The sequence below is a fragment of the Salvelinus fontinalis genome, unplaced genomic scaffold (assembly GCF_029448725.1).
Source record: "Salvelinus fontinalis isolate EN_2023a unplaced genomic scaffold, ASM2944872v1 scaffold_0267, whole genome shotgun sequence".
NCBI classification, from domain to species: Eukaryota; Metazoa; Chordata; class Actinopteri; order Salmoniformes; family Salmonidae; genus Salvelinus; species Salvelinus fontinalis.
In genome coordinates, this window is record NW_026600476.1 from 6,586 (window position 1) to 26,319 (window position 19,734).

At 42.5% G+C, this 19,734-nt stretch overlaps 2 protein-coding genes across 2 annotated transcripts in view; both read left to right on the forward strand.

Annotated features, from left to right (window-relative positions):
* The first annotated feature begins 385 nt into the window (after positions 1-385).
* Positions 386-2,567, forward strand: LOC129845282 (zinc finger protein OZF-like). Its single transcript, XM_055913157.1, has 2 exons — positions 386-668; positions 1,153-2,567. Exons 1-2 carry the CDS (start codon positions 566-568, stop codon positions 2,565-2,567), a joined length of 1,518 nt encoding a protein of 505 aa, XP_055769132.1. The 5' UTR covers positions 386-565.
* Positions 2,568-9,127: 6,560 nt separating this feature from the next.
* The window catches only part of LOC129845278 (zinc finger protein 883-like), a 33,062-nt gene continuing 22,455 nt past the window's right edge, over positions 9,128-19,734 (forward strand). Inside the window, exon 1 of the mRNA XM_055913153.1 lies at positions 9,128-9,621. Coding sequence (XP_055769128.1) covers positions 9,128-9,621 — 494 coding nt within the window. The remainder of the gene's footprint in view (positions 9,622-19,734) is intronic.

Here is a 19,734-nt window from a genome sequence, read left to right on the forward strand (position 1 = left end):
TAACGGTACCACGAATAAACAGGCGTAGATACAAAGCCCGGCAACAAAATACCAGCCGTCAGATATAGCCATCAACATAGAACAAACACGCACACATACATGTGGGAAACAGAGGGTTAAATACTGAACATGTAATGGATCGGCCATGGCTAGTAGACCGGTGACGTCGACCGCCGAGCGCCGCCTGAACAAGGAGAGGGACCGACTTCGGCGGAAGTCTTGACAGTTCCTCTTATAGAATATTAGCTCAACAGTATTGTGGAGCTCCTGTGCCTAAATATAAACAGTACCGGCACCTATTTCAGTCCAAGTCAAGCACTGAATTAGATAATTGAACATATAATATATTTTTTGAGAATAAAGAAAGTGCCAGAACTGTCAAGACAATAACTTTTTGTGTCTGTTTCTCATTGTTACTACAGGACTAGAATTAAGTCTGAGGCCGGTAACATCAACAGTAACGACAAACCCAGCCTGCCTCTCTCCTTCCACACTGAGTCCAAACCCACAGTCACTGGGTCCTGATTGTGACAGTGGGGCCCAGTTTGCACTGCAGGATCCAGAGATGGCATCTGTGAAGCTGGAAGACTGCAGTCAAACACTGGAGCTGAATGTCAACATTAATGATGAAGAAGAGGAGGAGAAGATTGGGAAATCTGTTAATCATGGTAAGAGCAGGTTCCATCTAACTAAGTTTGTTGTTCATTCCAACTTCCCACTGTGTATGAAAAGTTGCAGTAGAACTGTTTCAATGAGAAGGTAGATGTTATTTCATGCTACTGAGACTTGCATGGTTTGACATCAGTATTGCCAGCATTTGTTTTATTAACTGAGCTATCTGGAGTGATCAGAGAGTAGACTAAAGAAGTGAAGTAGACAAACTGCCAGTGTTTTAAAGTTTTATGAAGTGAGTCTGTGTAGTTACTAACCCTTGTGATAGTGAGTGGAGGATGACACGCCCCTTTCCTGCTTTCCATGGAGTTTTTCGTGGCCACTGTGCTTCTACACCTGCATTGCTTGCTCTTTGGGGATTTTGGGTTGGTTTCTGTAAAGGACTTTGTTACAACTTTTGTAAAAAGAGCTTCATAAAATACATTTGATTGACATGTATATCACACCAATTGACTGGTTGTTCTGATATTGTTCACACAGGAGACCATGTTGAGACATTCTCTACATCCAGAGAGCATCAGCAGGAAGATCACAGAGCAAAGAGGTCTCACCACTGCCCACATTGTGAGGAGATTTTCCCATTTCTATCAAAGCTAAAAATACACCTAAAAATACACACAGGAGAAAAGCTTTACTCCTGCTCTGAATGTGGAAAATGCTTCAAAACATCAACTGCGCTAAAAGTTCATCATGGAACACACAGAGGAGAGAAGCCTTACTCCTGCTCTGACTGTGGAAAGAGTTTCTCTCATCGGGACACCTTAAAACGACATGAACATATACACACAGGAGAGAAGCCTTACTCCTGCTCTGACTGTGGAAAGAGTTTCTCTCGACCAAGCCACCTAAAACAACATGAACGTATACACACAGGAGAAAAGCCTTACTCCTGCTCTGAATGTGGAAAATGCTTCAAAACATCAACTGACCTAAAAGCTCATCAGAGAACACACACAGGAGAGAAGCCTTACTCCTGCTCTGACTGTGGAAAGAGTTTCTCTCGACCAAGCCACCTAAAACAACATGAACGTATACACACAGGAAAAAAGCCTTACTCCTGCTCTGAATGTGGAAAATGCGTCAAAACATCAACTGACCTAAAAGCTCATCAGAGAACACACACAGGAGAGAAGCCTTACTCCTGCTCTGACTGCGGGGTGAGTTTCTCTCATCGGAACACCTTAAAACGTCATGAACATATACACACAGGAGAGAAGCCTTACTCCTGCTCTGACTGTGGAAGGAGTTTCTCTCAACTGTGCCACCTAAAAATACATGAACGTTTACACACAGGAGAGAAGCCTTACTTCTGCTCTGACTGTGGAAAAAGTTTCTCTCAACGGGGCACCTTAAAACACCATGAACGTATACACAAAGGAGAGAAGCCTTACTCCTGCTCTGACTGTGGGGCGAGTTTCTCTCGACTGGGCTCCTTAAAAAAACATGAACGTATACACACAGGAGAGAAGCCTTACTTCTGCTCTGACTGTGGAAAGAGTTTCTCTCAACTGGGTACCTTAAAACAACATGAACGTATACACACAGGAGAGAAGCCTTACTCCTGCTCTGACTGTGGTAAGAGTTTCTCTCGACCGTGCACCCTACAAAAACATAAACGTATACACACAGGAGAGACGCCTTACTCCTGCTATGACTGTGGGGCGAGTTTCTCTCGTCCGGACACCTTAAAACAACATGATTGTATACACACAGGAGAGAAGCCTTACTCCTGCTCTGACTGTGTAAAATGCTTCAAAACATCAACTGAGCTAAAAGTTCATCAGAGAACACACACAGGAGAGAAGCCTTACTTCTGCTCTGACTGTGGAAAGAGTTTCTCTCACCTGGGCACCTTAAAACACCATGAACGTATACACAAAAGAGAGAAGCCTTAGACTCCAGGGCTCTGACCAGCGATGGTATAAACCTGCAGGACCACAGGCTTTTCACCAGCTCCTCAAAATGGCTGTGGGACAAGTTTCTCTCGTCTGGACACCTTAAAATGATCTGAACATATACACACACAGGAGAGATGCCTTACTCCTGCTCTGACTGTGGATAGAGTTTCTCTTGAATGTGCCATTTAAAAAGACACCAAGGGAAACACAAGAGAGGTGCCTTACCACTGATCTGACTTTAGAAAATGTTAAACACCAGCTGAGCTTAAAGGTCATTAGAAAAAAGACAAAGGAGAGAAGCCTTACTTCTGCTCTCAATGTGGCAAGAGTTTTTCCCAATTGGGCAATTTTAAAACACACCAACGGACGGATACACACTTGAGAGAAGCCTTATCACTGCACTGACTGTGGGAAGAGATTCTACAGATTGGGCCGTTTAAAAAGACATCAATGTATACATAGAGGAGAGAAGCCTCATCAGTTCTCTCAGACCAGCTAAGATTAGACACTCCACTTAATTCTCATGTCATTAAATAATTGGCAACGTTGAATTGGATCAAATGAAGAAAGTGGAGAACACTATTGTAATCCTATAGTTTCTCACTGTGAGAGAACAATGCAGAGGAAAGGGAGCGTCAGGACATCCTGGCGGGAAGTGATCACGTGGTTATGCCCATATATGGGCATCCCGTTCCTGTTCTCACGCCTTAGAGTGAGTGCGGCAATATTTATATAATGCCTTTGAAGTTGTCATGATGATTGATGTCTAGGGACCTCTTTGAACTGGGGGGGGATGAACATTTCAAAGAGTTTGACCCCCCACCCCCTGTTTTATTGACCTTAGGGTTGTTGTCTATGAAACACGAATGTCCTTGAGTATTGGGGTTGGCAGACGCCTTATACATAAAGCCCAGAACAAGACATGCGGCCCCAGAACACTAAACAAGATTTTTAAAATCAGCATGGATTTTGTGATCAGTGGCAAAGCAGTGATGACTGTAACAGCGGAAGCAGGACCTCGGTTGAAACATAGAGAAAGGGCCAAGTATCAAGCCACAATATACGATGCGCCAAAAAAGCGGTTTCTAAGTGTGTATAGAACCCAAATACCGCCCGCAACTGCGCTGAAAGATCAAGTGCTGATGTCTAATGGACATCAATGGGGGTATCGGTTTGACTACCTGGCCTGTAGAGTGAACCTCTATACGGTAGCCGAAGGAGAAGAATATACAGACCAGACTTTAGGAGTGGACTACGGGCTTGAAGACTGGATGGTTTTTCGCAAGGTTGTGTGTCCCGAACTGAGCCTTATCACCAAGGGGTATAGCTTGTTCACGGGCTACGAGACCCGTTGGGAAGGTGCCCCTGACTCCTCAGGAAGAATATTTCACAGGGTGAAAATACAAAGAAAGAATGGACTTCCATGTGGCTACGTAGAGTTCTATATCAGCAACGAGGAAACCCGCAACCAAAACATTCGTGATGGTGGCCTGACTGGGGATTTTAGGTGCTTATTCCTTTTAAAATTTGGGATCTAAAGGAATTGAAAATGTTACAGCTGTTGGACGCTCTCTTTGTACAGAGCCAACAGCGGCAGAGCATTGTTCATGTAAAGAAGTGCATAATATATACGAATCCTGAGGATTATGATTCAAAGGAGCCCCAAGAAGGTACATCCTCAGAAGGGACAGCCTCCGAAGAAAACTAAGTACGCGGCTGCGTTAACCACGCCCTGATACCCAAAGGACTGGTTCAACAATAAAAGGAGTGCCCTTAAAGCCTCCAGTTCTTCATTTCTTCATACACCATGGATATTCATACAACATACCACGACTCCGATACGACATGGGGGCCAGACCCTAAGAACTCTATGCCTCGCAGCCCGACATTCTACTCCCCCCTGGCGAGACCCACGACACCCCCTACATTTACACAGCCTGAGGATGTGTTTGATGGGGTAGTCAGTACTATTTTTGTGGACACCATCGAGGCCTCTGTAGCCACACTTTTAGACGTGGTGATTGGAGAATATATAAGAGAAAAATGCATCGGTTGTGAGATTAATCAACCCAGCCAGCGCCGTCATCCGTGCCTCTACGACCCGCCAAGATACTACTTCTTCAACCATTTTGAGGAGCTGGTGAAAAGCCTGTGGTCCTGCAGGTTTATACCATCGCTGGTCAGAGCCCTGGAGTCTATGGGTCTTGTGCCGTCTATCCCCAGAGTTTACGGGGTAACCGAGGCATTCCTACATGAACTGAAGGAGGCAATCTACATCCACGAGAAACTCAAAGAAATCCGACACACCCTGGTGGACGACAATAAATACCGGGAAGCTGTGGTGGCTGATGTGATGACTTTCTGGCTCAATAAACCCCAAGAGACCGAGTGACATTTTGTTATTTAGTTGTAAAGCAATGGGTAACTATGTGTCTACGATGTTAGAGAGAATGAATAAAATTCTTCTTTTGAGAGAACTTACAAATGTTATGCATCAGATTATTGAAAATAAAGTGAACAATGTATCGTTCTACACAACACACAATGCCTGGGTTAATGAAGAGCGTGTGCTGAAAATGGAACAAATCATGAATCATGTACGACATACGGGCGAGAGTCTGCAATGGACACAACTGGTATCACGTCTTGTGGATGATTCTGAAGAATTAGAAACAACTTTGTCTAAGATTTTACTTTATTTGTTTGAAACACCATTTAATTGTAACGTGTCTCATATTTGTTGTTTATATGCTTATATATCGGACATGTGTGTTTAAAAAAATTCAGCGACACAAGCCTGTAAATCTAAACCAAATATACAGGATGTTGCATGCTGTGATCGTTGAGAAAACTGGGACATGTATCCTGCAAAGAATCCTGAATTGTCTGTATACGTAATACTTGATGCATAAAATAAAAATTCTAAAATTAAAGTGAAATGTTGTTATTTGAAAGTGGCTCATTAACCTTTTGTCAATAGGGGGTGCTGTTAGCACATGTGTCAGCATATGGTCTCACAAGGGGTCTGAGGATCTCATCTCAGTACCTAATGGCAGTCAGGCTACCTCTGGCGAGCACATGGAGGGCTGTGCGGCCCCACAAAGAAATGCCACCCCACACCATGACTGACCCACCGCCAAACCGGTCATGCTGGAGGATGTTGCAGGCAGCAGAACGTTCTCCACGGCATCTCCAGACTCTGTCACGTCTGTCACATGTGCTCATGTGCTCAGTGTGAACCTGCTTTCATCTGTGAAGAGCACAGGGCGCCAGTGGCGAATTTGCCAATCTTGGTGTTCTCTGGCAAATGCCAAACGTCCTGCACGGTGCTGGGCTGTAAGCACAACCCCCACCTGTGGACGTCAGGCCCTCATACCACCCTCATGGAGTCTGTTTCTGACCGTTTGAGCAGACACATGCACATTTGTGGCCTGCTGGAGGTCATTTTGCAGGGCTCTGGCAGTGCACCTCCTTGCACAAAGGCGGAGGTAGCGGTCCTGCTGCTGGGTTGTTGCCCTCCTACGGCCTCCTCCACGTCTCCTGATGTACTGGCCTGTCTCCTGGTAGCGCCTCCATGCTCTGGACACTACGCTGACAGACACAGCAAACCTTCTTGCCACAGCTCGCATTGATGTGCCATCCTGGATGAACTGCACTACCTGAGCCACTTGTGTGGGTTGTAGACTCCGTCTCATGCTACCACTGGAGTGAGAGCACCGCCAGCATTCAAAAGTGACCAAAACATCAGCCAGGAAGCATAGGAACTGAGAAGTGGTCTGTGGTCACCACCTGCAGAATCACTCCTTTTTTGGGGGTGTCTTGCTAATTGCCTATAATTTCCACCTTTTGTCTATTCCATTTGCACAACAGCATGTGAAATTTATTGTCAATCAGTGTTGCTTCCTAAGTGGACAGTTTGATTTCACAGAAGTGTGATTGACATGGAGTTACATTGTGTTGTTTAAGTGTTCCCTTTATTTTTTTGAGCAGTGTATATCTTTATTTAGTCGAATTAGTGATGGCTTCTGATGGAGTAAAAAACTGGTGGTGTAAGAAAAGTGTTGTCTTTTGCTAACGTGGTTAGCTAAAAGATTTACATATTGTGTCTTCCCTGTAAAACATTTTAAAAATCAGAAATGGTGGCTAGATTCACAAGAAGTGTATCTTTCATCTGGTGTCTTGGACTTGTGATTTAATGATATTTAGATGCTACAATTTACTTGTGACGCTATGCTAGCTATGCTAGTCAGTGGGGGGGAGGGGTGGGGGGTGCTCCCGGATCCGGGATGAGTACCAAGTAAAAGTTAACGTTATTGTACCTCAGCGAGGCAAGAAGGATGGCGGAGCAGATGTTGAAAAATATTTATTATAATCCCTCTAACCCCGGGTCTTATGGGGGTAAAGAGCATTTCCAGAGAGCTATAGCTGAAGAAACCGGTAGCCTGTTAAGCGAATGAGTGGTTATCAGAGCAGGATGCATTAACTCTCCATAAACCTGTAAGAAAACAATTTCTAAGAAATATAGTTTTTTCTGCGCATCCCTTGTCCCAATTTCAGGCGGATCTATGTGACATGCAGGCCCTTGCAGATAAAAATGATGGAAATCGCTACATGCTAATGGTTATAGATATTTTCTCTAAAATAGCATTTGTAAGGGGCTTAAAAAATAAGAGCGGGGCAGAGGTGACCCGGGCCTTTGACTCTATCTTGAAGGAAGGAGGAGCCCCCAAGAAAGTGCAGACTGATGGCGGAAAATCATTTTTTAATAATACTTTTCAGAAACTCATGAAGAAGCACAATATCATACATTTTGCTACAAGCTCGGATTTGAAAGCTTCAGTTGTTGAACGCTTTAACAGAACTCTGAAGGAGCGGATGTGGAGATATTTTACAGCTCACAACACGCATAGATATATCGATATAGTTCAAGATTTAGTGAAGGGATACAACAGCAGCTACCATAAGAGTATACATATGAAGCCCTCCGAGGTCTCTTCTGAAGACTCTTTTCAAGACTTTAAAAATCTATGGTTTGTTCCCCCTTCGCCGTAAGAAAAAATATACTCGACTAAAAATATGAGCAAGGTTACAGCGATGAGTTGTTCACCGTTACCGAGTGTCTGCCACGCATACCCCAGGTCTACAAGTTAAAAGATTATGACGGGGAGCTTATAGAGGGATCTTTTTATGAGAAGGAATTACAGAAGGTACAGTTGGGTAAAGACAAAGCCTTTCATGTGGAGGAGATTCTAGATCAAAAGAGAGGAAAGGGTAAAACAAATCATGGAACACACCGGCTTCTACCTGACTTTCCCCACTAATGCGTCTGCACATATATATCGTAATAATCAGAGTTCGAATTATACTACCAATTTTCCAAAGACTATAGAGTTATCAGAGGCCTGGGAAGTAGGTCTCAGCGAGATTACATACCCCCATAGTTGGTATAATATCAAAGATAAGGACCGTGATTTTTATTGCAAAAAGTTATCTGAACCTGCAAAACTTATTAAGCTTAAAAAAGGATTCTATAGAACCGTCGACAGGATCGTCTCAGAGTTGAATGAACACCTAACCCTGAACAATATGGAAATATTCCTGATCGACAACCCTATATCCATAAATGGGTACAAATCTCAGGGGATGCTGACGGGAGGTATAAAGACCAGCCGTAATTTAGCCTACATGTTGGGGATGGGTCCCAATAAATGGACGGATGTGAAAGATAAATTCTTCCCATTCCTTGCGGATATACATGCAGGATTTTACAACATATTTGTGTATACCGACATCATATCCTATCAAAGGGTCGGAGACAGCTGTGTGCCCCTCCTGAGAACAGTTCATATAGACGGAAAGGATGGGGACATAGTCACTGTCACCTACGACAAGCCACACTACGTACCTGTAAGCAAGAAATATATTGAAAACATTCTGGTTGAGCTTAAAACGGATCAGAACGAAAACATTGAATTTACTTATGGTAAAACGATTGTAAAACTCCACTTTAGACCCTCCAAAACCTCTCTACATATATAATATTTGTATTATATATATTTATAAACATAATACAAATAAATTTAAAAAGGGTTATGGACCATCAACATCTCGACCCTAACCGCTATGTCTCATACTATGTTGATCAAGTGGGTAATGGACTACCCGGCTATTATGGATCCCCGACCATGTACGGTTCGGGATAGGAGGTATATTTCGTAACCTCTTTAGGATGGTTATACCGTTTATGAAGAGAGGCTTCAGCATAGCCAAACCACATTTAAAATCAGCGGCTAAAAATATAGTAAGTGAGGTTGTAGCCAATGCTAAGACCAGAAGGGCGTCACCAGATGCCGAGCATCAAGAAGGCTCGGGGCTTATGATGTTGTCTCGAAGACCAAAAAAGAGACCTCCGGGTATAAGGCGCAGGCTTGCCCCTAAAAAGCGGAGGTTAACAGTTAAAAGAAACTCAGTAAGTCAAAGACGTGGTAAAGTAAGGAGGTCTGGACCAAAAACTACAAAAAGAATACTCGGAAGTATTTTCTAAAAGAACAAGCAACATGGCTCTTTTACACCGCATGTCCTCTGAAGCTATAAAGACAGAGCTCGATCTTTTCACGGCCCCCTTAACCCAACATTCAATAGAGAGGTCCAGTTATGTGGAGATAGCCCCACTCTCTGCCATTACCGACAACGGTCCTATAGAATTTTTCATACCAGGCCACGGTGACAACTATCTGAACTTCAACAACACCTTGGTGCATTTGCGTCTAAAAGTGACCAAAAGAGATGGCACTAATATTGCAGGCGATGCCAAAGTGAGTCTCATTAATTACCCAGTGGCCACCATCTTCTCCCAAGTGGACGTGACTTTGGGTGAACGCCTAATCAGTCAAAGCAGTGCCACATACCCTTATAGGGCCATCATGGAGTGTTTACTCAACTACTCCGAAGACACTCTCAAGACACAATTCAGCGCCGGGCTGTTTAGCAAGGATACTGCAGGAGGCTCTATGGAATCGACAGACCCTTCCACTGGTACAAACAAAGGACTGTAGGCACGCGCTCGATACTGCGCCGAATCTCGAGAGTTTCATTTGCTAGGGCCTATACACCCTGACATTTTCTTTCAAGAACGTTTACTCTTAAATTCGGGTTGATTTAAGAGTAAAATTAGCCAGGGCCAAGGATGAGTTTTGCCTGATGTCTGCCCAGGACGGGGACTTTAGTTTAAAAGTGTTGGGGGCAACGCTTTTTATTAAAAAAGTGTCTGTATCTCCCCGGCAGTTCGTCTGGGTCACTCACAGGCTTTGATGAAAGGAAATGCCCTTTACCCTCTCCAAAGAATTACCATGAAAACCTTTAGCATACCTGTGGGCAGTAGAATCTGCAGTCAAGAAAACCTATTTCTAGGCCCTTTACCTCGATACGTGGTTATAGGTCTGGTTGATCACGCCTCTAATACGGGCAGCTTAGATTAAAAAAACTTTACTTTTCAACACTTCAATGCAGAGTATGTAGCTCTCTGTCAGGAAGGACGTCAGGTCCCTGCTAAGGCTTTCCAACCGCAATTTAATAACCGGATATCTGTGCGAGAATTTTACAATCTATTCCTGGCTACAGTGCGGCATCTAAAAGATCTCTCTTTACCTATTGACAGAAATGATTTTGCAGAGGGTTACACATTGTATGCTTTCAATTTATCACCTGATGATGACACCTCAGGAAATCTGTCTGTGGTGTCCCAAGGTAACCTCAGGCTGGAAATACGTTTCCGTACACCTTTAGCCTGTACAGTTAGCATGATTGTTTATGCATGCTCTGGTTCAATCTTGGAAGTGAATGCCCGAAGACAGGTCTTAGTGGATTATTATTAAGGATTGTTGAGCAAAGACATGAATACCCAAGAGTTGGAAGGGCTCATGAGCCGATTGATTGGAAAACAATTTTGTGGAGTGTTGGCTTGTGATGAATTACCTATTGAGAAATGGCCGGAGCGGCCTGCCATGTTTATTGTCAATACCCATCCTAAACACATGCCGGGTGAACATTGGCTCGCTATGACATTAGAAGAGGAAGGAGGAAGAAAAATCAAAACTTTTTTTGATTCCTACGGCTTTCCCCCCCTGTTTTTCGCATTTCCCCAAATCTATTAAAGAATTTTTGACCAAAAACGGATCAAAGATATACTACAGCATCAAACAAGTGCAAGATAACCTTTCCACTACATGCGGTCAACACTGCGTATTCTACCTATGCCAAAGAGCCCGGGGAGTTTCTTTTGAAGATGTTATGTCTCTTTATAAGGATGATTTAAGAAGTAATGATAACGTTGTAGCTTGTTTTGTTAGAAAATATCAAAAGTGTTCAAATGTGTGTCCTTTAAGACTGTGTAATCAAGGCGTATGCTCACGTCAAATGTTAAATTGCTTATTTTTTCAAATAAAATGTATTGGATTTAATCATAGTCATTCAAAAGTCTAACCACCCAGAGAGATCGGGATTAGGAAATGGTCCTGAGACGTTCAGGGGGGTAAATGAGTTATCATCATCCCTTTCATATGGGGGCGGGGTTGTTGGGGCATCTTTAGGGGTGCTGTATCTCGTTGAAGGTTTTTGTTTTAAAGCTTGAATCTGTTGACGTAGCTTATAGTTGGGTACACCCGAGAGGGGAATGTTGAGGATTGCCAGGGCCTTAAGAAACTGACGCCACCCGGGAGGTCTTCTGTCATCAGCAACCTTGTGGGCAGCCGTGGTACTTTTAAGCAAGTCAAGCATATGTGAACCCCTGACAACAGCGCCCTGAAGGATAAACTCTCCTCTGTCATTCCAAGTAGCGGTCCCCTTTGAGTCTTTTATCTTGTTCATAATGTATCTAACATTTTTCCTGTTACGTACCAGAACATGTGTCAACATGTCCTGCATAACTTTATCTTCAACAGGCATTTGATCTTCAACCGGTAAGATCGCAGGTACAGGCGTTACAGGGGCTTGGCTCTCACTAGGCCCGTCATCTTTTAAAGGGTCCGGTAGGGAAAGTGTTAAATGGTTGGTCTCTCTCTCCCTTTGTTTTACCAAGGCCAAATACCTTTGCAATAGGTTTGTGTATTTTTGGATCTTATCATAGGGGTTCAATCCTTTTCGGTTCAAAATATCCTTCATGGCCGTATCCAAATCATTTTCCGCTGTTTGATATTTTCAGGACCCTGCATTTGTTTTTTAAGTCTATCCAACTCTTGTTGTGGCACCAAATACATTTTATTGGCCATCACACTCGGTGTTCACCCCCCACGTCTGGCAGCAATAAGGCTGGTGATGAAGGGCACAGCTATACTTCGTAAAGGTAGAAGAAAACCCCCAGACTGTTGTATGCTATGTCTTTTCTTTTGAAGACTGGCCCTTTTATTGGCAAAGCGTTTGATCGCGGTCTTTTGTCTCTTTAATTTTTTCAATTGGGTCAGGGTGAGTGGAATGCATCCTTTGAGAAGATTCAAAGCAATCTCACATAGGGATAATATCACATCTGAAGAACAGCGACCCAAGATGGCCTTCCGTTCTTGGTAGCGTCCTCATAGCTCTCCATAAAGTAGGATTTCCTTCCCGGGTACATCTGCTGAGCTAGAGTGCTAATTTGCAGTTTGTCTCTAGGATTTTTGAACAAAACCATGTAATTGGCGTTCAAGCTAATGGTACGGCTATTTTTACCTTGGTGAAACACATTCTGCACCAAGTAAAGCACGGACAGGTTTCTATGATGAGTATATATCGTGGTCCCGTGTGGCTCAGTTGGTAGAGCATGGCGCTTGCAACGCCAGGGTTGTGGGTTCATTCCCCACGGGGGGACCAGGATGAATATGTATGAACTTTCCAATTTGTAAGTCGCTCTGGATAAGAGCGTCTGCTAAGTGACTTAAATGTTAAATGTAAATGATATTGGGTAAAAGCTCGTGCAATTTCGGGATGTTCGCTACCTACAAATAGCATATCGTCCAAAACCAGCAGATTGTTTTTATGAGGAGGGAGAAGTTCATCATCAGACAGAGATTCAGGTATTCCTTCAACAAACTTGATTTTTATTGTCTTCAATAATTCAGCATACAGAGGTGGTGTTGACCTATTGCAAAGCATAGCTTATTACCAGGATTGTGAACGTTTATGAGGTAGGCCCTTTTATTGCTTATGATTTCTGATTGCATTAGGCTATCTAGCTTCCGTCTCTGACCCCCACCACCCTGGGGTTGACGTATTATTTGCACTACAAGCTCGAGGGTCCTATCGGCTATGACGGATAAATTTGACTGAACAAGTCGTTCTAGCAGGGCGATAAATTGTTCAAGATCTGCTTCGCCATTGGGTAAAGTACACACAGTTTAAAGCATGTCATAATTAATTTCACCTTTTTACTATGCCTTTCTTACAGATAAAGGGCCTGGTTAGCCCTGACCATTATCCGTATCCAATTCACCATCGCCATGCCTGGCTCTCTTGCACGCACCATCAAAGCTCCGTAAGTTTTCACTCCATGGGTAGATAATCCGTCGGGCATGTAGATCCTGGGTATGTCTCAAGGATAGACGCGGCCAGCGCCGTAATTGTTCACGATTTTGGGAAAGACTGTCCAGCTTATTCATAAGGGTTATGAATATGGGATAATCAATCCATTTAAAGCTAAACACTGGCATAAAAAAGTTGACATCCATGCATGCTTTGGAAGATACATGAGAACTGACAGACTGATTTTGATTTGCACTATCAAATTGTTCACATGCTAAAATTGTCACTTTGGAGTCAGGGCTATAGGCCATTGAAGCGATTCTTAGGGCCTTCAGATCAATTTTTACAGAGCGCTAGCCTAATCTTAAGCCATTCTCTCATCTGCAGAGCAGGAGAAAAACTCCCAGGTTTTGCCTGATGAAGGGGTTTGGGGCCACTGTCTGTGAATATCTTAACCGTAGAATCCTCCGGTTGGAATATGTAAGACATACAGTGGGGAGAACAAGTATTTGATACACTGACAATTTTGCAGGTTTTCCTACTTACAAAGCATGTAGAGGTCTGTAATTTTTATCATAGGTACACTTCAACTATGAGAGAAGGAATCTAAAACAAAAATCCAGAAAATCACATTGTATGATTTTTAATTAATTAATTAGCATTTTATTGCATGACATAAGTATTTGATACATCAGAAAAGCAGAACTGAATATTTGGTACAGAAACCTTAGTTTGCAATTACAGAGATCATACGTTTCCTGTAGTTCTTGACCAGGTTTGCACACACTGCAGCAGGGATTTTGGCCCACTCCTCCATACAGACCTTCTCCAGATCCTTCAGGTTTCGGGGCTGTCGCTGGGCAATACGGACTTTCGGCTCCCTCCAAAGATTTTCTATTGGGTTCAGGTCTGGAGACTGGCTAGGCCACTCCAGGACCTTGAGATGCTTCTTACGGAGCCACTCCTTAGTTGCCCTGGCTGTGTGTTTCGGGTCGTTGTCATGCTGGAAGACCCAGCCACGACCCATCTTCAATGCTCTTACTGAGGGAAGGAGGTTGTTGGTCAAGATCTCGCGATACATGGCCCCATCCATCCTCCCTTCAATACGGTGCAGTCGTCCTGTCCCCTTTGCAGAAAAGCATCCCCAAAGAATGATGTTTCCACCTCCATGCTTCACGGTTGGGATGGTGTTCTTGGGGTTGTACTCATCCTTCTATTCCTCCAAACACGGCGAGTGGAGTTTAGAGCAAAAAGCTCTATTTTTGTCTCATCAGACCACATGACCTTCTCCCATTCCTCCTCTGGATCATCCAGATGGTCATTGGCAAACTTCAGACGGGCCTGGACATGCGCTGGCTTGAGCAGGGGGACCTTGCGTGCGCTGCAGGATTTTAATCCATGACGGCGTAGTGTGTTACTAATGGTTTTCTTTGAGACTGTGGTCCCAGCTCTCTTCAGGTCATTGACCAGGTCCTGCCGTGTAGTTCTGGGCTGATCCCTCACATTCCTCATGATCATTGATGCCCCACGAGGTGAGATCTTGCATGGAGCCCCAGACCGAGGGTGATTGACCGTCATCTTGAACTTCTTCCATTTTCTAATAATTGTGCCAACAGTTGTTGCCTTCTCACCAAGCTGCTTGGCTATTGTCCTGTAGCCCATCCCAGCCTTGTACAGGTCTACAATTTATCCCTGATGTCCTTACACAGCTCTCTGGTCTTGGCCATTGTGGAGAGGTTGGAGTCTGTTTGATTGAGTGTGTGGACAGGTGTCTTTTATACAGGTAACGAGTTCAAACAGGTGCAGTTAATACAGGTAATGAGTGGAGAACAGGAGGGCTTCTTAAAGAAAAACTAACAGGTCTGTGAGAGCCGGAATTCTTACTGGTTGGTAGGTGATCAAATACTTATGTCATGCAATAAAATGCAAATTAATTATTTAAAAATCATACAATGTGATTTTCTGGATTTTTGTTTTAGATTCCGTCTCTCACAGTTGAAGTGTACCTATGATAAAAATGACAGACCTCTACATGCTTTGTAAGTAGGAAAACCTGCAAAATCGGCAGTGTATCAAATACTTGTTCTCCCCACTGTATGTCCCTCACTCGTACCCAAAACTCCTTTAAAACATTCTGGGGCTTCACACAGAACTTCCTCGGGGCTTTTGTCACTGGCTTCCTGACACGAGATGCATAGCATCCCGAGAATTGGCCTAGGAGACATAATTTTCTGTTTAATGTTCAGGGTTTATTTTTTAAAATCTTGTTTAGTGTTCTGGGGCCGCATGTCTTGTTCTGGGTTTTATTTATAAGGTGTCTGCCAACCCCAATACCCCAGGACATTCGTGTTTCATAGACAACAACCCTAAGGTCAATAAAACAGGGGGTGGGGGGCCATACTCTTCGAAATGTTCATCTCCCCAGTTCAAAGAGGTCCCTAGACATCAATCATCATGACAACTTCAAAGGCATTATATACATATTGTCGCACTCAGGAACAAGATGCCCATATATGGGCATAACCACGTGATCACTTCCCGCCAGGATGCCCTGACGGACATAGGGTCATAAATCACACGTTTGACGTGTGCCGTCTACTTTATTCTCTCTGGTGTGTTTTTTTTAGCTTCTACTGTAAAGATATTGAGATTACCTTACGGTTGAATATCCTCTGTGAGGCGCCTCACAATAGATTCTGATGGGTGACTGGGTGGTACTGATTCCCTCTGCAGTTTTCTGTGGGAATGAGCTGGTAGACACAACATACACTGATTTTGCAAAACATTAAGGACACCTGCTCTTTTCATGACATAGACTGACCAGGTGAACCCAGGTGAAAACTATAACCCTTAATGATGTAGTTGTTGTTGTATTTATTTTGGATCCCCATTAGCTTTCAGTAGAAAACAAGATACTGCAGTTGCAGTGGGCTAAGGAATGAAAACACTGGAGAATTTTAAAAACATTGCCTGGTCTGATGAATCCCCGTTCCTGTTGTTTCACGCTGATGGGAGGAAACCACGAGTACAACATTGCAGGCTGGCGGTGGTATGAGGGTGTGTGTTCATGCCACATATTGGGCCCCTTGATAAAAGTGGAGCAACGTTTGTGTAAAGATCATTGCCAATCAGGTGCATCCCTTCATGGTGGCAGTGTATCCATCTGCAAATAGATTTTTTTCAGCAGGATTATGCCACAAGGCTTGTCCAGAACTGATTCCAAGAACATGACAGGGAATTCAGCTTAATGCAGTGGCCTGCCAAGTCACCAGATCTCAATCCAATTGTGCATCTGTGGGAGGAGATAGATCAAGCTATTCGGAGTAGAGATCCACTCCCAGCCAACTTGACACAATTGTAGGAAGCATTGGAGTCAACATGGGCCAGCATCCATGTGGAACGTAGAGTAGAGAATAGAATAGAGTCCATACCCTGACTAATTGAGGCTGTTCTGAGGACAAAAGGAGGTATAACACAATATTAGGAAGGCGTTCCTAATGTTTTGTGCCCTCAGTGTATATCAGATAAAGATGTTGTGGTGATCACTTTTCAGCATTAGTTTGGGTGGATTATTTTATATTACTAAACAATTTTGTTTAATGATAAACAGGCTATGAATCGACTACTTGTGTTTATTAATTTGTCTTTTAATACTAGATTCATTATTTTAGTCATTGATGATGACTGTATTTGAATAACTGTATTGAAGTTAATTGATCTGGCGGCAGGTAGCCTAGCGGTTAAGAGTGTTGGGCCAGTAACTGAAAGGTCGCTAGTTTGAATCCCGAGCCGACTAGGTGAAAAATCTGTCATTGTGCCCTTGAGCAAGCCAATTAACTCTTATTTGTCCTGTAAGTCTCTCTGGATAAAAACATCTGCTAAATGACAAGAATGTAATGAAAAATAATGTTTGTACATGAATTCATGCTGGGCAGCCACTTTTTTCTCATGTGTATAATTAAATGAAATAAACTGTTTTTTAGTTAAATACTGTATGTTGTAGTGGTAATTTCCTGTATTACTAAATGATGAGTTTACAAACCACACACAAGTCAGTTATATTTTAAACTCCATCTTTAATTAAATGAGTTTCACCATAGCCCTTTGACTCTCAGATCAATTCAGTGTCTATAAATGAATTCTCTGAGAGTGCTTACAAAAGAATACTTAGTATCTTTTATAGCCAAGATACACCCCTCTCAACTCACATGATGAACCACAGATCTCAGGAACTTCACAAAGGGCCTTTTACTTGAAAGAGGATTATCCCATAGCCAGATAGCATTAGCTATAAATTATCGTTCAGTTTGGTCTCTTAGACGAGGTTCTACTACTCGTTCTTGGTACTTCATATTACCAAAATATTACCTCATCCAATGGCATATATCAATTGTCTACTTTAGATACTCCCATCTCAAATACACCCCACCCCTGGACAAGCTCCCTGGGGGGAGTGAGCCTCTAGGTCATATACTATCTCAAGATTCATGCAACATCAGAGGGGTAATACAATGCTTCCAGGCACTGCCATACTCCTCCCCCCCAATGGGAAAAGGAGGGAGTGACTGGAGTACAGACATTGTGGAGCCCTTCACATGGTTTCACAGATATATTCATAATGAAGACAATGTTCAAACCTGACTTCTCCCTTTCTGATATTCTGCCTATTACCAGACATGTAAAAGACAAGCCTGACCTCTCCCCTCTCTGGGCCCCAAGTGACTTTTCCCTAGAGGAGGTAGGAAAATGCAACTGCCAACAGTATAGTCCAAAAGAAGACATTCTAATGACAAGTATAAAGTAAATAAAACATCTTATTCCTCTATGTTACCTAACTAATTCTGATTCAGCTACGAAAATATACAATACACAACATTGCCGCTTTGTTTATCCAGGCCAGGGGGACATGACCATAGTAGGCTAGAGCAACTAAGTTAGTGTTAATGTTAGCTAGCATGCAAGTATACAGGCAGAGTTTCTTATGTTGGCCTAGAGAAATAGTAGTTTGCGACATTAACGGAAACTGATCATTAATATAGCAACCTTATCAAATTACAAATGTTTTCAAAAATGTTGACGCTTACAATTATCCGCGTGTCGTTGTGTTACGTCTTGAGGAACAAATGGCGGGTGAATGACTTGCTTCTTTCTCCCAGTTTTGAAGCATGACGGTTATACATTGTAATACATTCCGTTGGGATATTGTAAATGAACATCGATTTCTTTTGGAGCGCGATTCATCAACAATTATGTGTTTTTGTGAGATAATTTGAGGCCAGGAAGATGATAAAGGAGGCATTAGGAAAGGTAGTCATTGTGAAAGGTTGCGTCAATCAAATCTGGTATCAGGATAAAATGTGATTCAAAGTCACCGAATATACTTTAAGCATTTTTATTTAACATAAGCTCAGAATGGTAAATGCAATTTTCGTATATACGGGTTCACTGTATCACCACGCAGGGTAAAGCAGGGAACTGACTGAAATAGTACAGACATCTTCTTTTATACTGTGACAGAGGTAGTTCCAACTTTAGAGTTGGCCTGTCACAGTAGAGGCTTAGCGTGGTTTAAACTTGCTAGCCTATCGGTGGTGCCCAGACACAGCACTCAGGATTCAAATGTCCGGAATGGTGTTTGTGAAGATTGAGCTGATTTTTTGGTTTCTACACGTTCCTCAGTTCCTGTTTTCTTGTTATTCAGCATTTTTCCTACACATTCCTCAGTTCCTGTCTTCTTGTTATTCAGCATTTTTCCATCTTGTCTCAACCTTGTGGTTTGCACAGTCGACACCCTAGATTAACAACAGCTTTTCTGCAGTCACGCTGTTTTGTGATTAACATGTCCTTTTTCTATAAGGCATATATTTATGTTAAAAGAGAACAAAACCATCCTTTACATCAGTCAGAGTGACCAGTAGTGGTTTTGTATTGATTTCATGCATCTCAGAAGAGTAGAAGGAGAAAGCATTGTGTTTTTCGGAGCAGGGCAGCAATAAAAGGGTGTTATATCTGGGGTTTTGTTATATATTGAGGTTCATCGTCTTGAGCAGAAGATTCGAGGAGTGGTTGGAGAACTAAACCGTGTAGTAGATGGAAAGAAGGAAGAAAGTCAATCAGTTGTACCGTTGTTTGAAGAAGATAATCTGCCTACTACCGAGGTAAAGTTGCTTTTATATTCACACATTCGGACATTCAACAGACATTCAGCAGACATTCAGCAGACATTTGCAAAAAGCCATTAATAATTGTAAAAATCTGTAACTAATTCATTGATTGTCACAGAAATATAAAAATAGATATGGTTTATTCTTTAAATGTCTAGCATACTTTTACAACCTTCGTTTTGAATAAAAAAATCCAGTTTTGATTTGATGGAAATATATAAAATCTTAAATGCAATGTAAAGCTGTTTAAATCAATAACTAATTCACCCTTTGTCACAGAATCATCAAACTAGATATAATTTATTCTATAGATGTCTAGCATATTTTTACAACCTTTGTTTTGAATACAAATTCCAGTTTTGATTGATAGAAATATATCAAATCTATTAGATGCCATTCTAGTAATGTTTGATATTACAACATTGATATGTGATACCTTTTATATCAACAAATACGTTTTTTGCAAATGTATGTCTTTATTACTATACGATTTATAATGCCTGAATACT

Excerpts from the sequence above, each read along its gene's own strand:
- LOC129845282 (XM_055913157.1), top strand. The coding sequence starts at position 566 with ATGGCATCTGTGAAGCTGGAAGACTGCAGTCAAACACTGGAGCTGAAT. Across the intron at positions 669-1,152 it reads TGGGAAATCTGTTAATCATG|GAGACCATGTTGAGACATTC; the intron begins GTAAGAGCAGGT and ends TTGTTCACACAG.